A 15,973-nucleotide genomic window follows, 5' to 3' on the forward strand; every position below is an offset into this window, starting at 1 on the left:
GTGTGTTGTAAATATTGAGTTTGTGTTTCTCGGGACCAAACACTCTGCTTACTGTTATAGATGATGTGATTTCTACACTTTGTAATCCTCACTGCTTTATGTAATGTTTCCTATACATTTAGGATTTATTGTCTCTGTATAATGTTCGTCGAATGTAGAGTGCTCTAACACCCTACACTGGTATGGGTAATGCTATAAAACAAATGAAAAGCATATGAGAGGGGTTATGGAGAGATGAGGGGCACTGTGATATTTAGGGAATCTGTGGACAAGGTGATATTAGGGGGGTGGGGTGGTAAAAAAGATTGTTGTACCAGGCGTCACCAGCGCTAAAACCAGTTCTGAATGGATGTAATGGCTTTCTTGAGGCCATGTGCCGATGGTAGGCATTGGAGGAGTAGGAACGGTGAAAGGAAAGCTGTGGGGAGACTTCACAGCTCCTCCCATTGATCAGGGAAATGCAGGTGGGAGCTGAGTCTGCATATCCCGTACCCTTGGCCGGACTTTCAGGGTTCGCGAGTTTGAATAGCCCCAGAGACACCAGGCCATTATTCATTTCAGTACCCTCTTTTTACATCTGATAAATTGTATGCGTCATCTATATATGCCAAATTGAGACTCACTTATTCTATTAGATATCTGAATAAACACTTGCTACCACAGTGATATATCATCTTTTCAGTCAGTTTGTAATATTACATCTGTCATCGTGTGATCACAATTGACGTGCTGTGTACCCCATTTTATATTTTTAAATTGTCCATGCCTTGAACGTCTTAGTATAAATTCGAACAGCAGGCTTAGATTTCTGTATGTCTGTTTGTTATCTATGGAAATGAACACATTTCTCTCTACATGATCATGTGGTTAGAAAATGTTTTCTACAGTTTAACTTGAGAATGTCTTGTTGTGAACATATATATTTGGAGCACACATTACTAACTGCTTTAATTGTACTCTGATCCACCTAAGATTGTAATACACATGAAGGTGCTCCTTATTACATTAGGATGTATTCACTGCACAACGTTAGTTTCATAGTTAAAACAGTATGCTGCCTAAAGCACCACAGCACACCTTGAAATGTAAGATGCATCTTATTTTCTGCCTAATGTATGGGACGGTGCCAGTGTACAAGAGGTACGTCTGACATTTAATTTATTTTGCAGCTGTGGACGGCCATACAACCAAATTATCCCAGCCGAAAGGGTGCTAGACAGAAGTGATGTTGGAACACCTTCTATAAGCAGAACAGGTAATCCATTTGTCATAAATATCTGTGTGTTATTATTTAAATAGAAACAGCGTGACTTGTTTATTTTTTCATCTAAATCAGTGGTTCCCAACCTTTTGATTTCTGTGGACCCCCACTTTAACATTAATGGAACCCAGGGGCCACCACTGAATCATCATTCGAATCCGGGGACGCCCGCCTGAGTCATTACTGGAAGCTGGGGACCTGATTTGTCAATATTTGTTGATATTTTTTAATTTTCTAAGCTCTCGCGGACCCCCTGAGAAGGCTTCGCGGACCCCCATGGGTCCCCGAACCACAGGTTGGGAACCACTGATCTAAATCACCCACGTTGGCTCGGGTTTCAATACTGAAAATGTGTTGAATTTGATCAAATCGGTAATTTATTTGCAATATGGAGTAGCAATAACTTTGAAGATGAAACATGGCCACCTAACGAATTTAGGTGTACATAAGATTTATTCGATCGAGAACTACAATTCCGATTACATTAGCAAACAAGAATGGTCAGTCAAAAAGTGTGGCAGCAAGGGTACCACAGGCTCTTATGCAGGAAAGCAGACTGATCCCCATAACATCTGACTCCGTAATAAATAACAGACGGAACTGGGGTGCAGCGATCCTCTTATTCTCCAGGGCCCCGTTGCCACAGCAACTGCTGCGCTATTGATATCATGTGCCTACAATCCTTCCCTTCATTCAGTGTGAGCCCCTGAAACATGTTCTTGAGGAATCTCCAGGGCGGAAAAGTGTGGCAGAGGTTCAGTTTTAATAGCCACAGATTGTTTCATTTATGTGTACTCCTGGTTTTATGTACACATTGATGTTGGTGACCACTTTATTTCCTATCAACGTGGCTACATTAATTTTTTAAGTCTTGCAGCTGTGAAGCGCAAATAAGTGGACATTTATAGCAGTTGAATATAAGCTTCTACTCAGATAAAACATGCTTCATTTTGTAGTGTAAGCCCAGTTAAGTTTTAAATCTGGGGACAGTAACACATTAAATTAACATCAAATCAGTTTAACTTACAGCAGTATAATTACATCTTGGAGTTTGGATATTAAATATTGGATATAGAATAAATGTAATACAGATAACCCAAGGATGTTATTGAGGCATGTCATTGAGTAGGAAACACTACTTGAGGGTACCCCAGGGGCACATGTCCTGTGCTGCATTAAGGGGCCTTCAGTACTTTGATAATCAGGTAAAATGCTTCTGTAACACTCAGTTGGAAAATAACCTTGTCTGTGACAATTTATTTGCAGATTTTTTAAACGTGTTTCCACAATGTTTTGAGCAAATGCAAAATTCCTGGGATAGCAATGAGAATGCTTTAAGAGAATTACTGTCATTTATGAATCGGAGCTTCCAAATGTTGGATGGCATCTTCTGCCACAAACGAAACACCAGCAGGCAAGAAGGAATCATTCATAGAAGTATGCTTCTGAAGGCCTCACCCAGCCTACTAGCCTGAACAGTTTAATCTAACAAATGTCTAAAGCTACAAACTGAGTGCCACGGCAGTTGTCAACCAGAGTCTCAAGAAATGTGATCACATCACACCTATCCTAGTGCAGGGGCGGCTGGTGTTCAAGGGCTAAGGGGCTGCCCCCCTAGCCTTTTCTGGCCTCTCTAGTGAAGCATATATTTAATTACATATTTTAAAATATTTTCTGCACAACATTTTCCGAGTGAAAGTTGTGCACTTTGAAAAGCCCCACTGCACTTGTGTGAGTATGTGGCTGAAAGCTGCACAGTAGGGCTGACAGGGCTTGCCCACGCAAAGCCCTTACGTTTTCTCAGAACGCAGTGATGTCCCTGGCTTATCTCCTCCCCCACCAGAAGCCCTGATAGTAAACAGCCTGTAGCGTTTTTTGTTCAGCCCCTCCGATATTATTATCCACCCTGTAGCGTTTTTTGTTCAGCCACTCCGATATTATTATCCACCCTTTCCTATATACTCAAATGATGGGGTGTGATCAGAAGGCCTTACTGACCACACCCACACCCCACTCTAGCATGTTATGTACCAGATGCCACACTTTATTAAAAGAATGTGGAATTGCACATACAAAATCCCCTTTTCCTGCATTACAAGCAGTCTGTGGCAAAGAAATGGAATAAATACAATAAATAACTCCAACCAGGGCGCTCTGGGAGACAGGAGTGTGACCTGAAGACCTCAAGTCATAAATATGCCAAAGACAACCCTGCACACAAGTAAGTTGGAACTCTATCTTTTTTACAGACAATAAGAAAAAAATCTGTTCTCTCAGCTCTCCTCTCCCTTCCCTTCACTGCCTCTGTAGGTGATTTTGTCTCTCAAAGGCAGTAATGGTTCCAGTAATTTATCATGGCTAGTTATGCTAGTTTTATTTCTTCTGCAGACTAATGACATGATATGTCATATTAAACATGTAATCTGCAGCTCAAATAAACGTGTAGCTTTTATCACTAAAATTGCTGGATACTGGATGAGTGAGGCAATGTGTGTTTGTTTGAATAAGTGTTTGCAGGGCTTGACTGAGTGGCTGAGAAAATGTGGGTGTCTGTGTATAAGAGTTGTGTGAATGGCAGTGGATGACAATGTGGATGAGTGAATGGGTAGGCGACTAAAGGCAGTGGGTGAGTAGGTGAATGGAAATAAGTGCGTAGTGAGGCTCACTCACAAGGGGCAATTCCGTCTTGTATTTGTGCCCCACCACTGCTTTTAGTCACCAGCCAACACTGCCTAGTGGAACTCCCATGCCAGCCACACTATTTATGAGCTGCATTTTGTACAAATCCATCAACTAGCGCCTCTGCTTATCTTGCAGACAAGCTCACATCTTTTGTGATTCTCTACATATCCACAGCCAGCACACCATCAGACTTCAGTCTAAGAAGTGTAGAGAAGAAAGGACAAGACAACAGTGTGAGTGGGACTTACCTGGGCACTGTCCACCATACTCCGTTTCTTTGGCTTTGTTTTGCCTGTACCTAGGAGAAGGGAAAGGGAAAACAAGCATTGGCAAAGCCAAATGATCTGGCACTGTCTGCCAGCCTTTTGGCAATTCTTGTTTTGTTTTCAATTGGTTTCTCCAAACCTTTATTGTTCAAGAAGCTGCTGAATGTCTGTCAGTGTTAAAAAAAAAAAAAAGCATTGAGAGAAGGCAAAAAATTTATTTTTGGTCTAAAAAAGTGCACATTACCTTAGTAATATTTGGCACTGAAGGGAACTATTTTATGTGTATTTGCTCATTGTGAAAGGGTAGCATGCCATAACTCATAGTGAAGTCAGCCAGTGGCTAAAGTGGGCTCATGCATTGCCCCTTGATGCATGCTTGACTGGGTTGAAGAAGAGTGTGAATGACACAACCACAGACAGATGAAAAGTGTCTGAAATCGCCTATTAGTAACTATGCCATAGATAGACTTTTAGTAAAATCAAAAGGTCTTGTACAACCGCCCTAAAAAAGTCAGTCATCCTGCTGTTGGTTGGCAGCCTCTTGCCTTTTAGAACGGAGGAAAGAAAGAAGGATAGAAAGAGGGGAAAATAAAAGGAAAAAAGGACAGAAAGCAAGAAGGGAGTAAAAGAAGGAAAGCAAGAAAAAAGGAAGGAAAGAAAAGGGAAAGAGGATAAGAGCAAGAAAGAAGGAAAGAAAACAAGGAAAAGAAGGCCAAAAGAAAGAAATATGGAAATAAAGAATGAAAGGAAAGAAAGAGATAATGAAAGAGGGAAACAGAAAGAAAGAAAACAAGAAGGAAATAAAGAACGAAAAAGAAAGGAAAGAAGAAAAACAAAGTAAAAGATGGCAGGAAAGGAAGAAGGCAAGAAAGAATGAAGGCAAGTAAGATAAAAGGAAAAATGTAAAGGGAATGAAGAAGAGAAACCAGGAAAGAAACAATGAAAGCTAGAAAAGCAAAAAGAAAATAAAAAAGAAAGGAAATCAAGAAGGAATGGAAGAAGGAGAGAAAAGAAGAAAGAAACAAAGGACGAAAATAAGATGAGTTAGGAAGAAATAAAGATGAAAAGAAGGAAAGAATAAGATAGGAGGAATGAAGGAAGGAAAAAATAATAACAGAAACAAAGAAAGCAGGAAAGAAGGAAAAATGAAAAGGGAAAAGAAAGAACGAAGGAAGAAAAGCAAAGAAGGAAACAAAGTATGAAAGAAAAAGGAAAGAATGAAAAAAGAAAAAAGGTAGGGAAAAAAGAAGAAACCGAGGGAAGACAGAATTAAAGAAGTAAAGAAGAAAGGAAGGCAAGCAAGAAGAAAATAAATGAAAGAAAACAGAAAGAATGAAAGAAAAAAGGAAGGAAAGGCAGGAAAGAATGAAAAAAAGGTATGAATTATGGAATGAATTGAAAAGAAATGAAGAAAAGAATGAACGAAAGCAGGAAGGAATGAATGGAAGAAAAGAAGGAAAAAAGAAGAGAATAAAAGAAAGAAGAAAGAATGGAAATTGTTTCATTTGGCCCTTTCTGCAAGGTAATTCTCAAACTTTTTCCCTTAACCCTCTTGTTTTCTTAAACCCTTTTCTGTTGGCTTTTAGGACTCTTCGCACATTACCACTGTTAACCATTGCTTGCTCTCTGCACCCTTCTTTAAACATAATCAAGTTGGCTTACACCCAAATGGAACATTTAATTTACTTTTAAGTCACTAGTACTGTGGTACTGTGTGTACCCAGGGCCTGTAAATTAAATTCTACCAGTGGGCCTCTAGCACTGATTGTGCCACCCACTTAAGTAGCCTCTTAAACATGTTCAGTGCAGCCATTGCAGCCTGTGTGCAGTTTTAAACTGCCATTTCGACCTTGCAAAATGAACCTTTTTCCAGGGTTAATCCTTCCTTTTTAATACATATAAGTCACCTCGAAAGTCGGCCCTTAATAGCCTTCAGGGCAGGGTGCACTGTATTGAAAAAGTTGTACATGTGTGTTTAACCTTTACATATTCTGCTAGTGAAAAACTCTTCAGTTAATTTTTCACTGCTACAAGACCTGCCTCTCCCATAGGATAACTTAGGGTTAACTTTTTACATTTAATAGTGATAACTTTCAGTTGGGAGTAGGCTGTAATTTTGACTTTGGTGTCTAAAGAATTGTAATTTAAAGCCCTCTTGGATGGTAAAGTTGGATTTTAGGTCCCAATTCTAAAAATGCCACTTTTAGAAAGTTAGTATTTTCTTGTTCTAACCATTTAGTGCCTGCAGCCTTCATGTTGGGTCACATGGCTAGGTATAGCTGGCGACTGTTTTTCGTGTATTGCTCACAGACAGGGAGACAAAGAGGGAATAGGTGTTGGCTGGATGGACCATCTCAGCCTTGATGAGGAGGAGGAGCTGTCACCTACCACACTTGCACATCACAGAAGCTCTGCCTGAGCACACTCACAAAGGGTTTGACAGTAGTATTTTGTGACCCCAGAAAAGCTGGGACCAGAGCAGGGAGGCAGGACATTCCAAGCTTCTTAGGAGGTGGAAATTTGCAGAACCTTCTATTACTTGAAAGTGGGCATCAGGTATAAATAATTCACCTTCAGACCTAACTCTTCAGTACACCTTTGGACCTGTAGATATTACAGAAGAAAGACTACTGTGCTGCCTTGCTGCCACAAGGACTGCTGTTCTGCTTCCCTGCTAATTTGCCGCCTGCTGCCCTGCTTGCCGAGAGGGAAGACTGGACCTTCACTCTTCATCCCAGGCTGCAATGACTCTAAAGATGGACTGACTGACCTGCTGTTCTGACCTACTGGGACATAATCTCCAGAGGCTCCCTGCCACTGCCCAGCTGTCCTGCTGTCTGGACCTGCAACTGGACCTGCATGAACCCTGCTAGCCTCTGCTGGAGTGAGTGTCTGATCCACAAGAGGTGCCCCTCAGGTCCTGCACCCTTGGTGTGGCATCAGTGGAGGTCCCCCTTTTTGTGATCGCAAAAGTGCGTATTCGTGCCAAGATCTTGTTGCCCACTCTGGTGAACCTGACTCTTTGTTACACAACGCAAGATCTGCACTTCGCTGTACAGCATTGACAGCCCGGGATGACTAAACACAAGGATTACTATCTCAGAAAGCAACCCATATCATCTCTACTATTAAAAGACTAAAAAAAGGAATAAAAACAACAAATGGAAGGGAGATCCAAGGTAAATCCTGACTTGAAAGGAAAAAGTATTGTCCCATATTAATAACATCGCACAAAACACCCTGTTGATCAGCATTAATACATTACATTGAATTACAGATCTAATCAGTTCTAATGTACATGACCTGCTACTCCTGACTGAGGCATTGTAAATGAGAAATCTCTACTGCTCTGGACTTATTGATCCCTATTCATTTCTGCATCGTCCACCTCGATAGACTAAAAAGAACTGGCGAGGCATGGCAGTGGGTCTTAGAATTCATAAGATGCGTGAATACACATTCCACTGGCCCGTTCTCCAGCTTTTAATGCCTCTCAATCTCAATAAAATAGTAGAGATTATGCCAGTGAAGCTCCATATAGTATATGACCTACCAGGTGACAAAAAAGACTTTGTGGAACAACTGGTTAGAATGCACTACAGAATCCTCCTTTATTCATTTAATATTTTCTTTCAAGAGTACAGACTCCAACGCAGTTATGGTAAAGAAACCTACATATCAGTATTTCTACATGAAAATTAGGGGTGGACAGTAAACACCACTCCTCTGGTGGAGTTTCTGGATTGTTGCTGACTCAGAGCTCTGCTTGGAGCACAGAGTTCTAGAAAGCCAGAAGTTGGCACAGTTTTTTTCTCATACACAGTCACCATTAAGCTGGCTAGTGCAAGCGTCAGAATTGAGCGCTAGACCCCCACCCGGCAAGATTTCTCACTGCGGGCGTTTGTGGCAGATTGCTACCACTCACATTGAGGAAGTTGCCGCACTCTTTCAGAAAGCTGCTGCTTGAGAAGAAAAAGTACTTGAGTGCAAGAAAGAAGTAGCACCCCCTCTTGCGGCGTGTGGTACCATTCATGCTGATTTTACAGGGCGTGATAAGCTTCCGGCACTAACAATCAGCAGGAGCAGCCCAATGTACCAGAATTCCACCGCTTGCAGAACTTTACAGAATCTTGCAGAGTTTTTAGGTATCGTTGTGGAATTCCGATGAGTAACACTCAGCAAGTTCTGCCCAAGCCTAATGAAAATATTATCAAACAACTCTGCTCAACTCATACCCACACAAAAGGAGCTATTCTTGACCTAGTCATCTGAAAAGAAGGTAGAGTCAAAATGGGCTCAACCACCCAAGTCGACTTGTTAGACCACTTCCTGATCCTTTTCTCCCTTTACTTTTTAAAACCGATCACACAGGGAGAATTTAGAAGCCAAAATGCAATACACAAGCGATTTGAAGAACTTGATCAAGTCAACAACCTTACAGTCCACTTCAATGAAAGTAAAAAATTGAGTATTGATACATAAACCTAAAAAGAATAATAATAATAATCTAAAAGGCAGAACCCAATATGAGCAAACACAAAACAAAAACTGAAAGAATTTGAAACCAAAACCCCCTCTCATGAGAACCTTGCTCAGCTTGAAGCTGAACGGATTATGGCCTAGATTTAGTAAGCCTTTCTGTTGCGCAAGATGACGTAGGGAAACACAAAGGCTTATTTTGAATTTGCAAAGCCATGCAGGGCCTGATTTGTGTGACCTTGTGGGTCTCTGTAAAGAAATGTAACATCAACACAGCTGTTTGAGCTGCGGTACATTACATTTCAACTTGAGAGGTCTTCCCATCCATCCACCCATTAATTTTTGGTGCTTTCTCAGATTTACTACAGCTAGTTAACTTGCGAATGAGTCAAAATGCTACGCCTTCCTCAGAGAGACGTAGCAAGGTGAAATATGAAGTATTGTTTTTCTGCAGTAAGATGTTCCTTCCTGCACAAAAACAATCCTGCCTGTAACAAAGACACCCTTACACTATGTTGCAAGGGCGCGTGTGTTGGCAAGGAGAAAACAGAAATGCTCCATATCTTTGTAAATATTGAGCATTTCTGCTCCCTCTCTTTCAACTTTAGTTGCTGCCCTGGATTTTGTGAAAGAATAGTAAATATATCTCTGAAGCTCAATTTACTCACAAAAACTAAGATGGACCAAGCCAAACTTCCTGAAAATACTTTTTGAAAGTTTCAAACAGGGCAACATTCCACAACAAAAAACTGGTGCAACATCTTCTTAGAAAGATACAATGAGTTCTCCACCTTTATGATATAGAAGATAAAAACATAAACCTACTTGGTACACACAATGTGAAATGTGAAATTCACGGACTTGAGCAACTCACCGCAAAAAGCTGAAACCATATAGTCTAATTTGAAAGCCGTTTACAAATCAGAACTGCTCAAAATAATTATCAGTATCAAACATTCCTCTTTAAGATCAAGCCCACAATCATTCTTAAAGAGATTTACAAAGGTACACTCTCTTGCTTGGAGGTGTGCAGAACATCAAGGACCACAAGCCCCAGACTGCAGTGCGGGGAGAGGAGGCAGGTGCATTTTGTAGTGCCAGTAAGGCACCTCAAAGCAAGCACTTCTCTCCCACAGCGCAGGATGATCTCTTGCTTGGAGGTGTGCAGGGGACAGAACTTCAAGGGCCACAAGCTCGAGACTGCAGCATGGGAAAAGGAGGCCTGAGTGTTTTGCAGCACCAGTCGGGTGCCTTAAAGCCAGCACGTCACTCCTGCAGCGTGGGACATGCCCAGGTGCACATCCAGGTGAAGACCGGGCCCATCTGTGCCTGTTGTCTGTTGGAAAACGCCGGGTTGGCCACCCCTCTTGAGCTTTTATCCAGGACTTTTAGTGGTGAGTGTTTTTTTTTTCTCTCCTACATAGAGGTGAATCTCTCCCTGTTCCCGGACTATTTTGATGTGGTCGCACATTGGACCTATGTTGGGAGGTGTTAACATGCTCTTCCAACTTGCCTTGCTGTGCTTTATATGCTCTTTGACTCTGTTTCAACTCCTCACTCCTCTCACAGTGCCTGCCCTCATTTGTCTCTGCTCATTCTCTGCTCATTCTCATCCCTGGTCTAACAATCTCCAGTGTGGGTGCAACGCATCATTGGTGTGTCACGGGGTGGCATTCGTTGCAATTGCCTTTGAGGGGCATGTGTCTGCCGGTACCACGCTCAGCAACCTGTAAGAGTATGGGGTAAAGAAAGATGCCCTCCTTGAAGCCCATGTCTCCACATGTGGCCTTGTGTACTTCCACCATTGATGATTTTCTGGCAGGGGCTGTGTGGGGAGTGTTCAAGGAAATTGAACTTGCAGAGAGACGATTATCAATACGGGGATGGACCTCTGTCTATCCCTGCTTGTTCCACTCATCGGCTGGGAGATTTCACATCTTGAGCTGCATATAACTCAGAGGTGGAGTGTTTGATGGAGGACTCTTTACTTGCTGCCCCAGCACCCAACAAACTGCCTGAGAGGGTGGGCTGTTCACTGGATCTGACTTCTGAGTCCACGCAAACTGGTTTTAGCCCCATCAAGAAACGGAGGAAAAGGAGTCTTGCTCCTAAGAGTGGGTTGTGTTGCGCAATATGGGCATGAAAATGGAAGGTTTTGAATCTCCCTCTACTTCTCAGTATACCTTGTCTGATGCCTCGTTGAAAGGAGTTATTGAGACCCTTAATGACATCATGGCCCCAATTCATGAGAGGTTATTACTTAATGAAGCAAAATTGGCCCAGTTGGTGGAACCAATGAAAGGGGAGGGGCCTGTGCCCTGTGCACAATATCACGATGTATTGCATAAGTGCTCTTCGGCCCCCTCCCACTCGGGGCTGGCGAGTGGGGTTAGGCTGGACCCTTCTCCCAATATACATCAGTTTACCAGTACAACAAACCCTGACTCTTGTGTTGCTGCCCCTATTTCAGACTCTCCATACTCCATTTCAGGAACTGCAATTAATTTACAGCCGTATTTAGTGACCCTGGGGAATGTGCCACCTTTCATTTACCCTGATTTGAAATAAGTTGATTAACTAAAAAAATAAGGTGATACACTGGATAAACAATCACTATAACTTGGGGATGCAGAAATGTAACTCGGTCAAAATAGTAAGAAGGGTGAGTTGGATAGGGTAAGAAGTGAAAAGATGGGATGGGGTCTGTGTGATAATCAGTTTCAATAAACCCACCATTGTAGCTAATGTCCTGGCTACCATAGGCTCTTGCAGATTGACCAAACCAACTAACATCCAGGCCCTTCCTCTCTGCTTCTTTTATAAACCTGAATTGGTACTTAGGAATATACAAAAGTTGGATCCCTCGATGGTGGGCAGTTTGGACAAGCGCTTATCTGACTTGCCAAGTGCCCTGTTCTTGAGGATTGAGGATAGAGTCGCCCCACAAAGTAATCTGGACTTTGTGACTGACTCGTCCAGCTACGCCTTCTCAATCTGCTGTGCCCCCCCCCCGTCTGATCTTATTCCTGCTGTTGCCCCTTCCTTTGCCCCAGCCATTAAATCCGATCAGTTTTGCTTGGTATCCTGAAACATTGCAGGTTTGTCAGCCAAGTTTAATGATTTTAACTGGGTTGCTTTTATAAGACAATACCAAGTGATATGCTTCCAGGAAATGTAGGAAGAGTCAAATCACTTACCCTTCGGAAAGATATAAAACATTTTTTGTGGGGCAGCAGTGGCCACGGAGGTGGGGCGGGCTGAAGGTGGTCTGATCACTTGTGTTTCTGTGGACTTGTGTGGGAGAATCAAGTACTTTGGCTGGGATTCACCATTTTTACAAGGGCTGAAATTAACTGCACAGGGCTTGGAGTCATTTGTATTAATTAGCTTTTAAATTGCTAGAGCCTGAGCTGAGGAGCCAACCAACTTCAGTACCTTAAGCTCTGCTGTTGATACCCTGTCAGGCACGAGGGAGGGGCTTTATAAGATAAATCTCATGGGGGACTTTAACTGTCACCTATGTGTGAACCCTGTGTACCCCTTTAACAGTAGGTCTAAGTGTATGTTGGGGGAAGCCCTACCCCTGGTGCATACCAGTGAAGGTTCTCTGCTAAACACCATCTTAAATAAGCATAATTTGGTATTCACTTTGAAAAAACTTATCAATAGAATCAGTCCTAATGTTTTACCCACCTTTAGGGGGAGGGGGTGTGCCTCTGTTGTTCATTTTGTTTTTGTGTCAGCCTCCCTGTTTTCATGTTTTGATAATGTTAGCTTTGTGCATAGTTATTTTAGCCATCACAATCTCCGTTCACTAATGTAAATTGGGATAGGTAGTGGCCCTAGAAACCTACATGTGACACAGGGGTGTTCTCCGGCAAAGATCAGGGGAGTTGTGTTAGATGGTCCCCAGTTGAGCCCATTCATTTTTCATTTTTCACTTGTCTGGATCCAAGAGCCGCAAGTGGGCCAATTTTAAGTGTCTTTCAGGGCATTTCACAGAAGGTGTCCACATTATTGATGTCCCCTAAGGCAGGACAGGCCCTGTGAGTCCAAATGGTTTGATAACAAATGCACCTAGGCCTTTTCTAAATTGAAGGAAGCACTGAAGATGGTCCCTAGAGATAAGGACTTTGTTATTGCTTGCAGTAGGGACTATAAAAATGGAACTTGCCAACCATAAGGCCAGGCGGAAAGAGAGAACCTAGAATAATTTAGCCCAAGCCTGTGAAGTGAGGGATAGCACTCTGTTTTGGCAGGTCTAGTTAGTGATAATGATCCCGCTCTATGCCATCGTATAAATGAGGCCCAGTGGGTGGCACATTTTGAGGGGCTTTAAAATGGTGAGCTGGTGGGTGTGGATGCTGCCCTGGGAACATCTTTTGGAGGACGACCAGATGTTATTTTACCCTTGAGAAGGTGCCCAAGGGTATTCGGGCCCTATCACATAGCAAGGCCAAAGGTCCAGGTGCGATCCCTCCGGATTTGTTTCTGGATGACATTGAACTTTGGGCCCCCCTTTTGACAAGGGCTGCAATAATCGTTCTCATTTTTAATAAGGGGGACAAAGACAACTCTCATATTATTGGCCTATTTCCCTGAACGATGCTGAGGTAAAGGTTATGGCAAGGGTGGTGCTTGATAGGTTGATGTGGTGGGCTGATGAGCAGAACAGTATTTCTGATGTCCAGTATGGTTTTTAGGTAGGGCAGATCAACAGCGGACCAATGCCTTAATCTATATTTGATAATAAGTATAATGTTGCTAAGGCCGAACCTATCCTTCTTGCCTTCATGAAATTAATGTCCTCATTTGACAAAGTCAGCCATGGAAAATTCTGGCACTTGCTACTTGTGTTAGGGGCCAACTCTAATATTGTTCATTTGTTGAGTGATCTGCATGCCCACACAACAGCTTCTGTTCATTATTCTCTGGAGAGGTGTGTACTCAGCCATTTGCCACAAGCAGAGGTCTGCTCCCGGGATGTATTCTTGCCTCCTTTCTGTTAACGTTATATGTTAATGGGCTGGAGCAAGCTCTCTTGTCTCTTAGAGCAGACTGCCCGAGGGTGGCGTCGAGATCGCTACCAGTTTTACTATACGCAAATGATGCAGTCCTATTGGCAAGGAGTGTAGTAGGTCTACCGTTGCTACTAGATACGTTTGTTGACTTTATAGCCAGTTTGGATCTCGCAGTTAATTTTACAAAATCGTATGTGATGGTTTTGGGCCCAAGACGTATTTAATCAAAAACATTTAAGGTGGGCTTGCACACATTAGCCAAAGTTCCTGTTTTTTCGTATCTTGGGGTTCTGTTTGATTGTCTTAGTAACTGGAAGTCCCTGGTTGGAAGTAAGGCAATAGTGCTGAAGGCATCTGCCGCTGTTCATAGATTTGCACAGAGATTGGAGTCTCGCCCACCCAGTACCCCAATTAAGGTTTATCGGGCCATGTGTGCCTCCAAGTTACTATATGGCAGCGAGGTGTGGTGATATACAAGAGTTGACAGTATTCAGCCTGTGGAAAACCTGTTTTCAAGGCAGGTGTTGCACCTTCCCCACAGCACACTGACTCTATCTGTGCATGATCAATTAGGAGTCCAGTATATAGCTGATAAGATTGTTCTTAGGCCGCTGATATGCTGGATCAAGATGTGGACAAGAAGGGAATCTCAGCTGAATAGGCTGATTCTGAAGGCTTGCTTATTCTCGGATAATGCCACTAAATCCCATGGATTGCCTATATCAAGGGTGTCTTTAGTAGTCTGGGGAGGGAGGACTTATTCTGTTGGCCTCAGACTGTGAGCACTGCGGAGATAAAATAGGTTAGAGATACATTTCTTGAATATAAGGCACTTTACAGAGAGCAGACTGAACTACTGAAACCCACAGTCAGGAGGCATATGCTATTACAAACTGTACGGTCTATGGAACCATAGCTGCTTAGTGTGAGCAGTGATAGGGACAGATTCGCACTGACCAGATTCAGATTTAACACGATTCAACATCTTTTGGCCTCACCAAGGGGGCCGGAGCCCTCTGGACTCCATGGGTCCCTGTGGCTGCGACCATCAGTCTCCCAAGGATACCCTTTATTTCATCTTGTTCTGTAGTTATTTCACTGTGCCTTGGAAAATGTTTATTAAGCCTTTCCTGAAGATCCTTAAATTTAAGCAAGCACGACCGACCCTGTTGTTTCTCCAGCTATTATCTGATAATGATGTTACTTTCAAAGTGTGTTGTTTTTAAAGAGCTGTATTGAGAGTAAGAGAGTGCATGCTTGATTAATTGTGCGGCTGGCTCTGCCTTTTTATAATCCGATAGTTGTTTTCAGAGGATTCTATTTGAGTTTTTATTTACTAATTTTGTAATGTGTGTTTAACTGTTTTGCACGTTGTCTATTTATGCATTCCTTTATATATGTTTTTATGAGCTTTTATGATCATAAAATAACAGAAAAATACTATTTTATCAAAACACCCCTTTCATTCCCTCCTGATAATTTTCTGATTGCTAAACAAAAGGATGAGTCTCACCTCATATTATAATAGAAGGGGCTCATCCAACAGAATACATTCCTACTATCTCTACGTCCTGTTCCTAGTTTAAAAACTAGCGGTATGCACTGAGTCCCAGCTGAAGTGTTTCATTGAATTTTTTTTCCTACTAGATGAGATGCAGACAGGTTTCTGGCATGATGCAGCACTGGAACTTTAAAATAGTTGATGCTGCCTTCTGTATCCTTGATCAAGGTGACTCATGCCTCCTGATCTTTCTAGACCTCTCAGCTCTATTTGACATGGCGAATCTTGCCATAATTACAAATATACCGAGAGAATGTGAATTAGTGGTACTTGCTTTTTTTTTATTTTTTATAATGTTTATTTTGTTTTATCAGGAAACAGAAAACATAAAGACAAAAACAGTTGAAACACATCAGTATACATGTGCGTATACAACCATAAGTGGTAACATCTCCCACACCACCAATACAATTATTACCTAATCATGCCATACATTACACACTCCCTACAATCACCCACAGTAAACATAATTTGCTAAAACCGCATTATGTCTCTCCAGTCGATTTATCAAAATACATAATCTGATTCGAGGCTGCCTGTTGTTCAGAAGATCTCTTAATTTAACAAGCATTTCAGCCAAATTCAGCAAGCTCCTCAGTCAACCGTTCGTCTCTTCTCATAATCTTCAGATGCTCTTCATGTCCTACTGCCCATTTCAGCCAAACCTTTTTCCAAATATGGGACACATATTCCGTTAGTGCCT

The 15,973-nt window shown here is 42.2% G+C and overlaps 1 protein-coding gene across 3 annotated transcripts in view; it reads left to right on the plus strand.

The window, feature by feature from the left end:
* Positions 1–15,973, plus strand: part of PDE3A (phosphodiesterase 3A) — a 955,418-nt gene that overhangs the window by 775,542 nt on the left and 163,903 nt on the right. For all 3 annotated transcript variants that reach the window (XM_069228518.1, XM_069228521.1, XM_069228520.1), the window contains one exon: positions 1,170–1,255. In XM_069228518.1, the coding sequence (XP_069084619.1) occupies positions 1,170–1,255 (86 nt within the window). The remainder of the gene's footprint in view (positions 1–1,169; positions 1,256–15,973) is intronic.

This window comes from Pleurodeles waltl, chromosome 4_1 (assembly GCF_031143425.1).
Source record: "Pleurodeles waltl isolate 20211129_DDA chromosome 4_1, aPleWal1.hap1.20221129, whole genome shotgun sequence".
NCBI lineage: Eukaryota > Metazoa > Chordata > Amphibia > Caudata > Salamandridae > Pleurodeles > Pleurodeles waltl.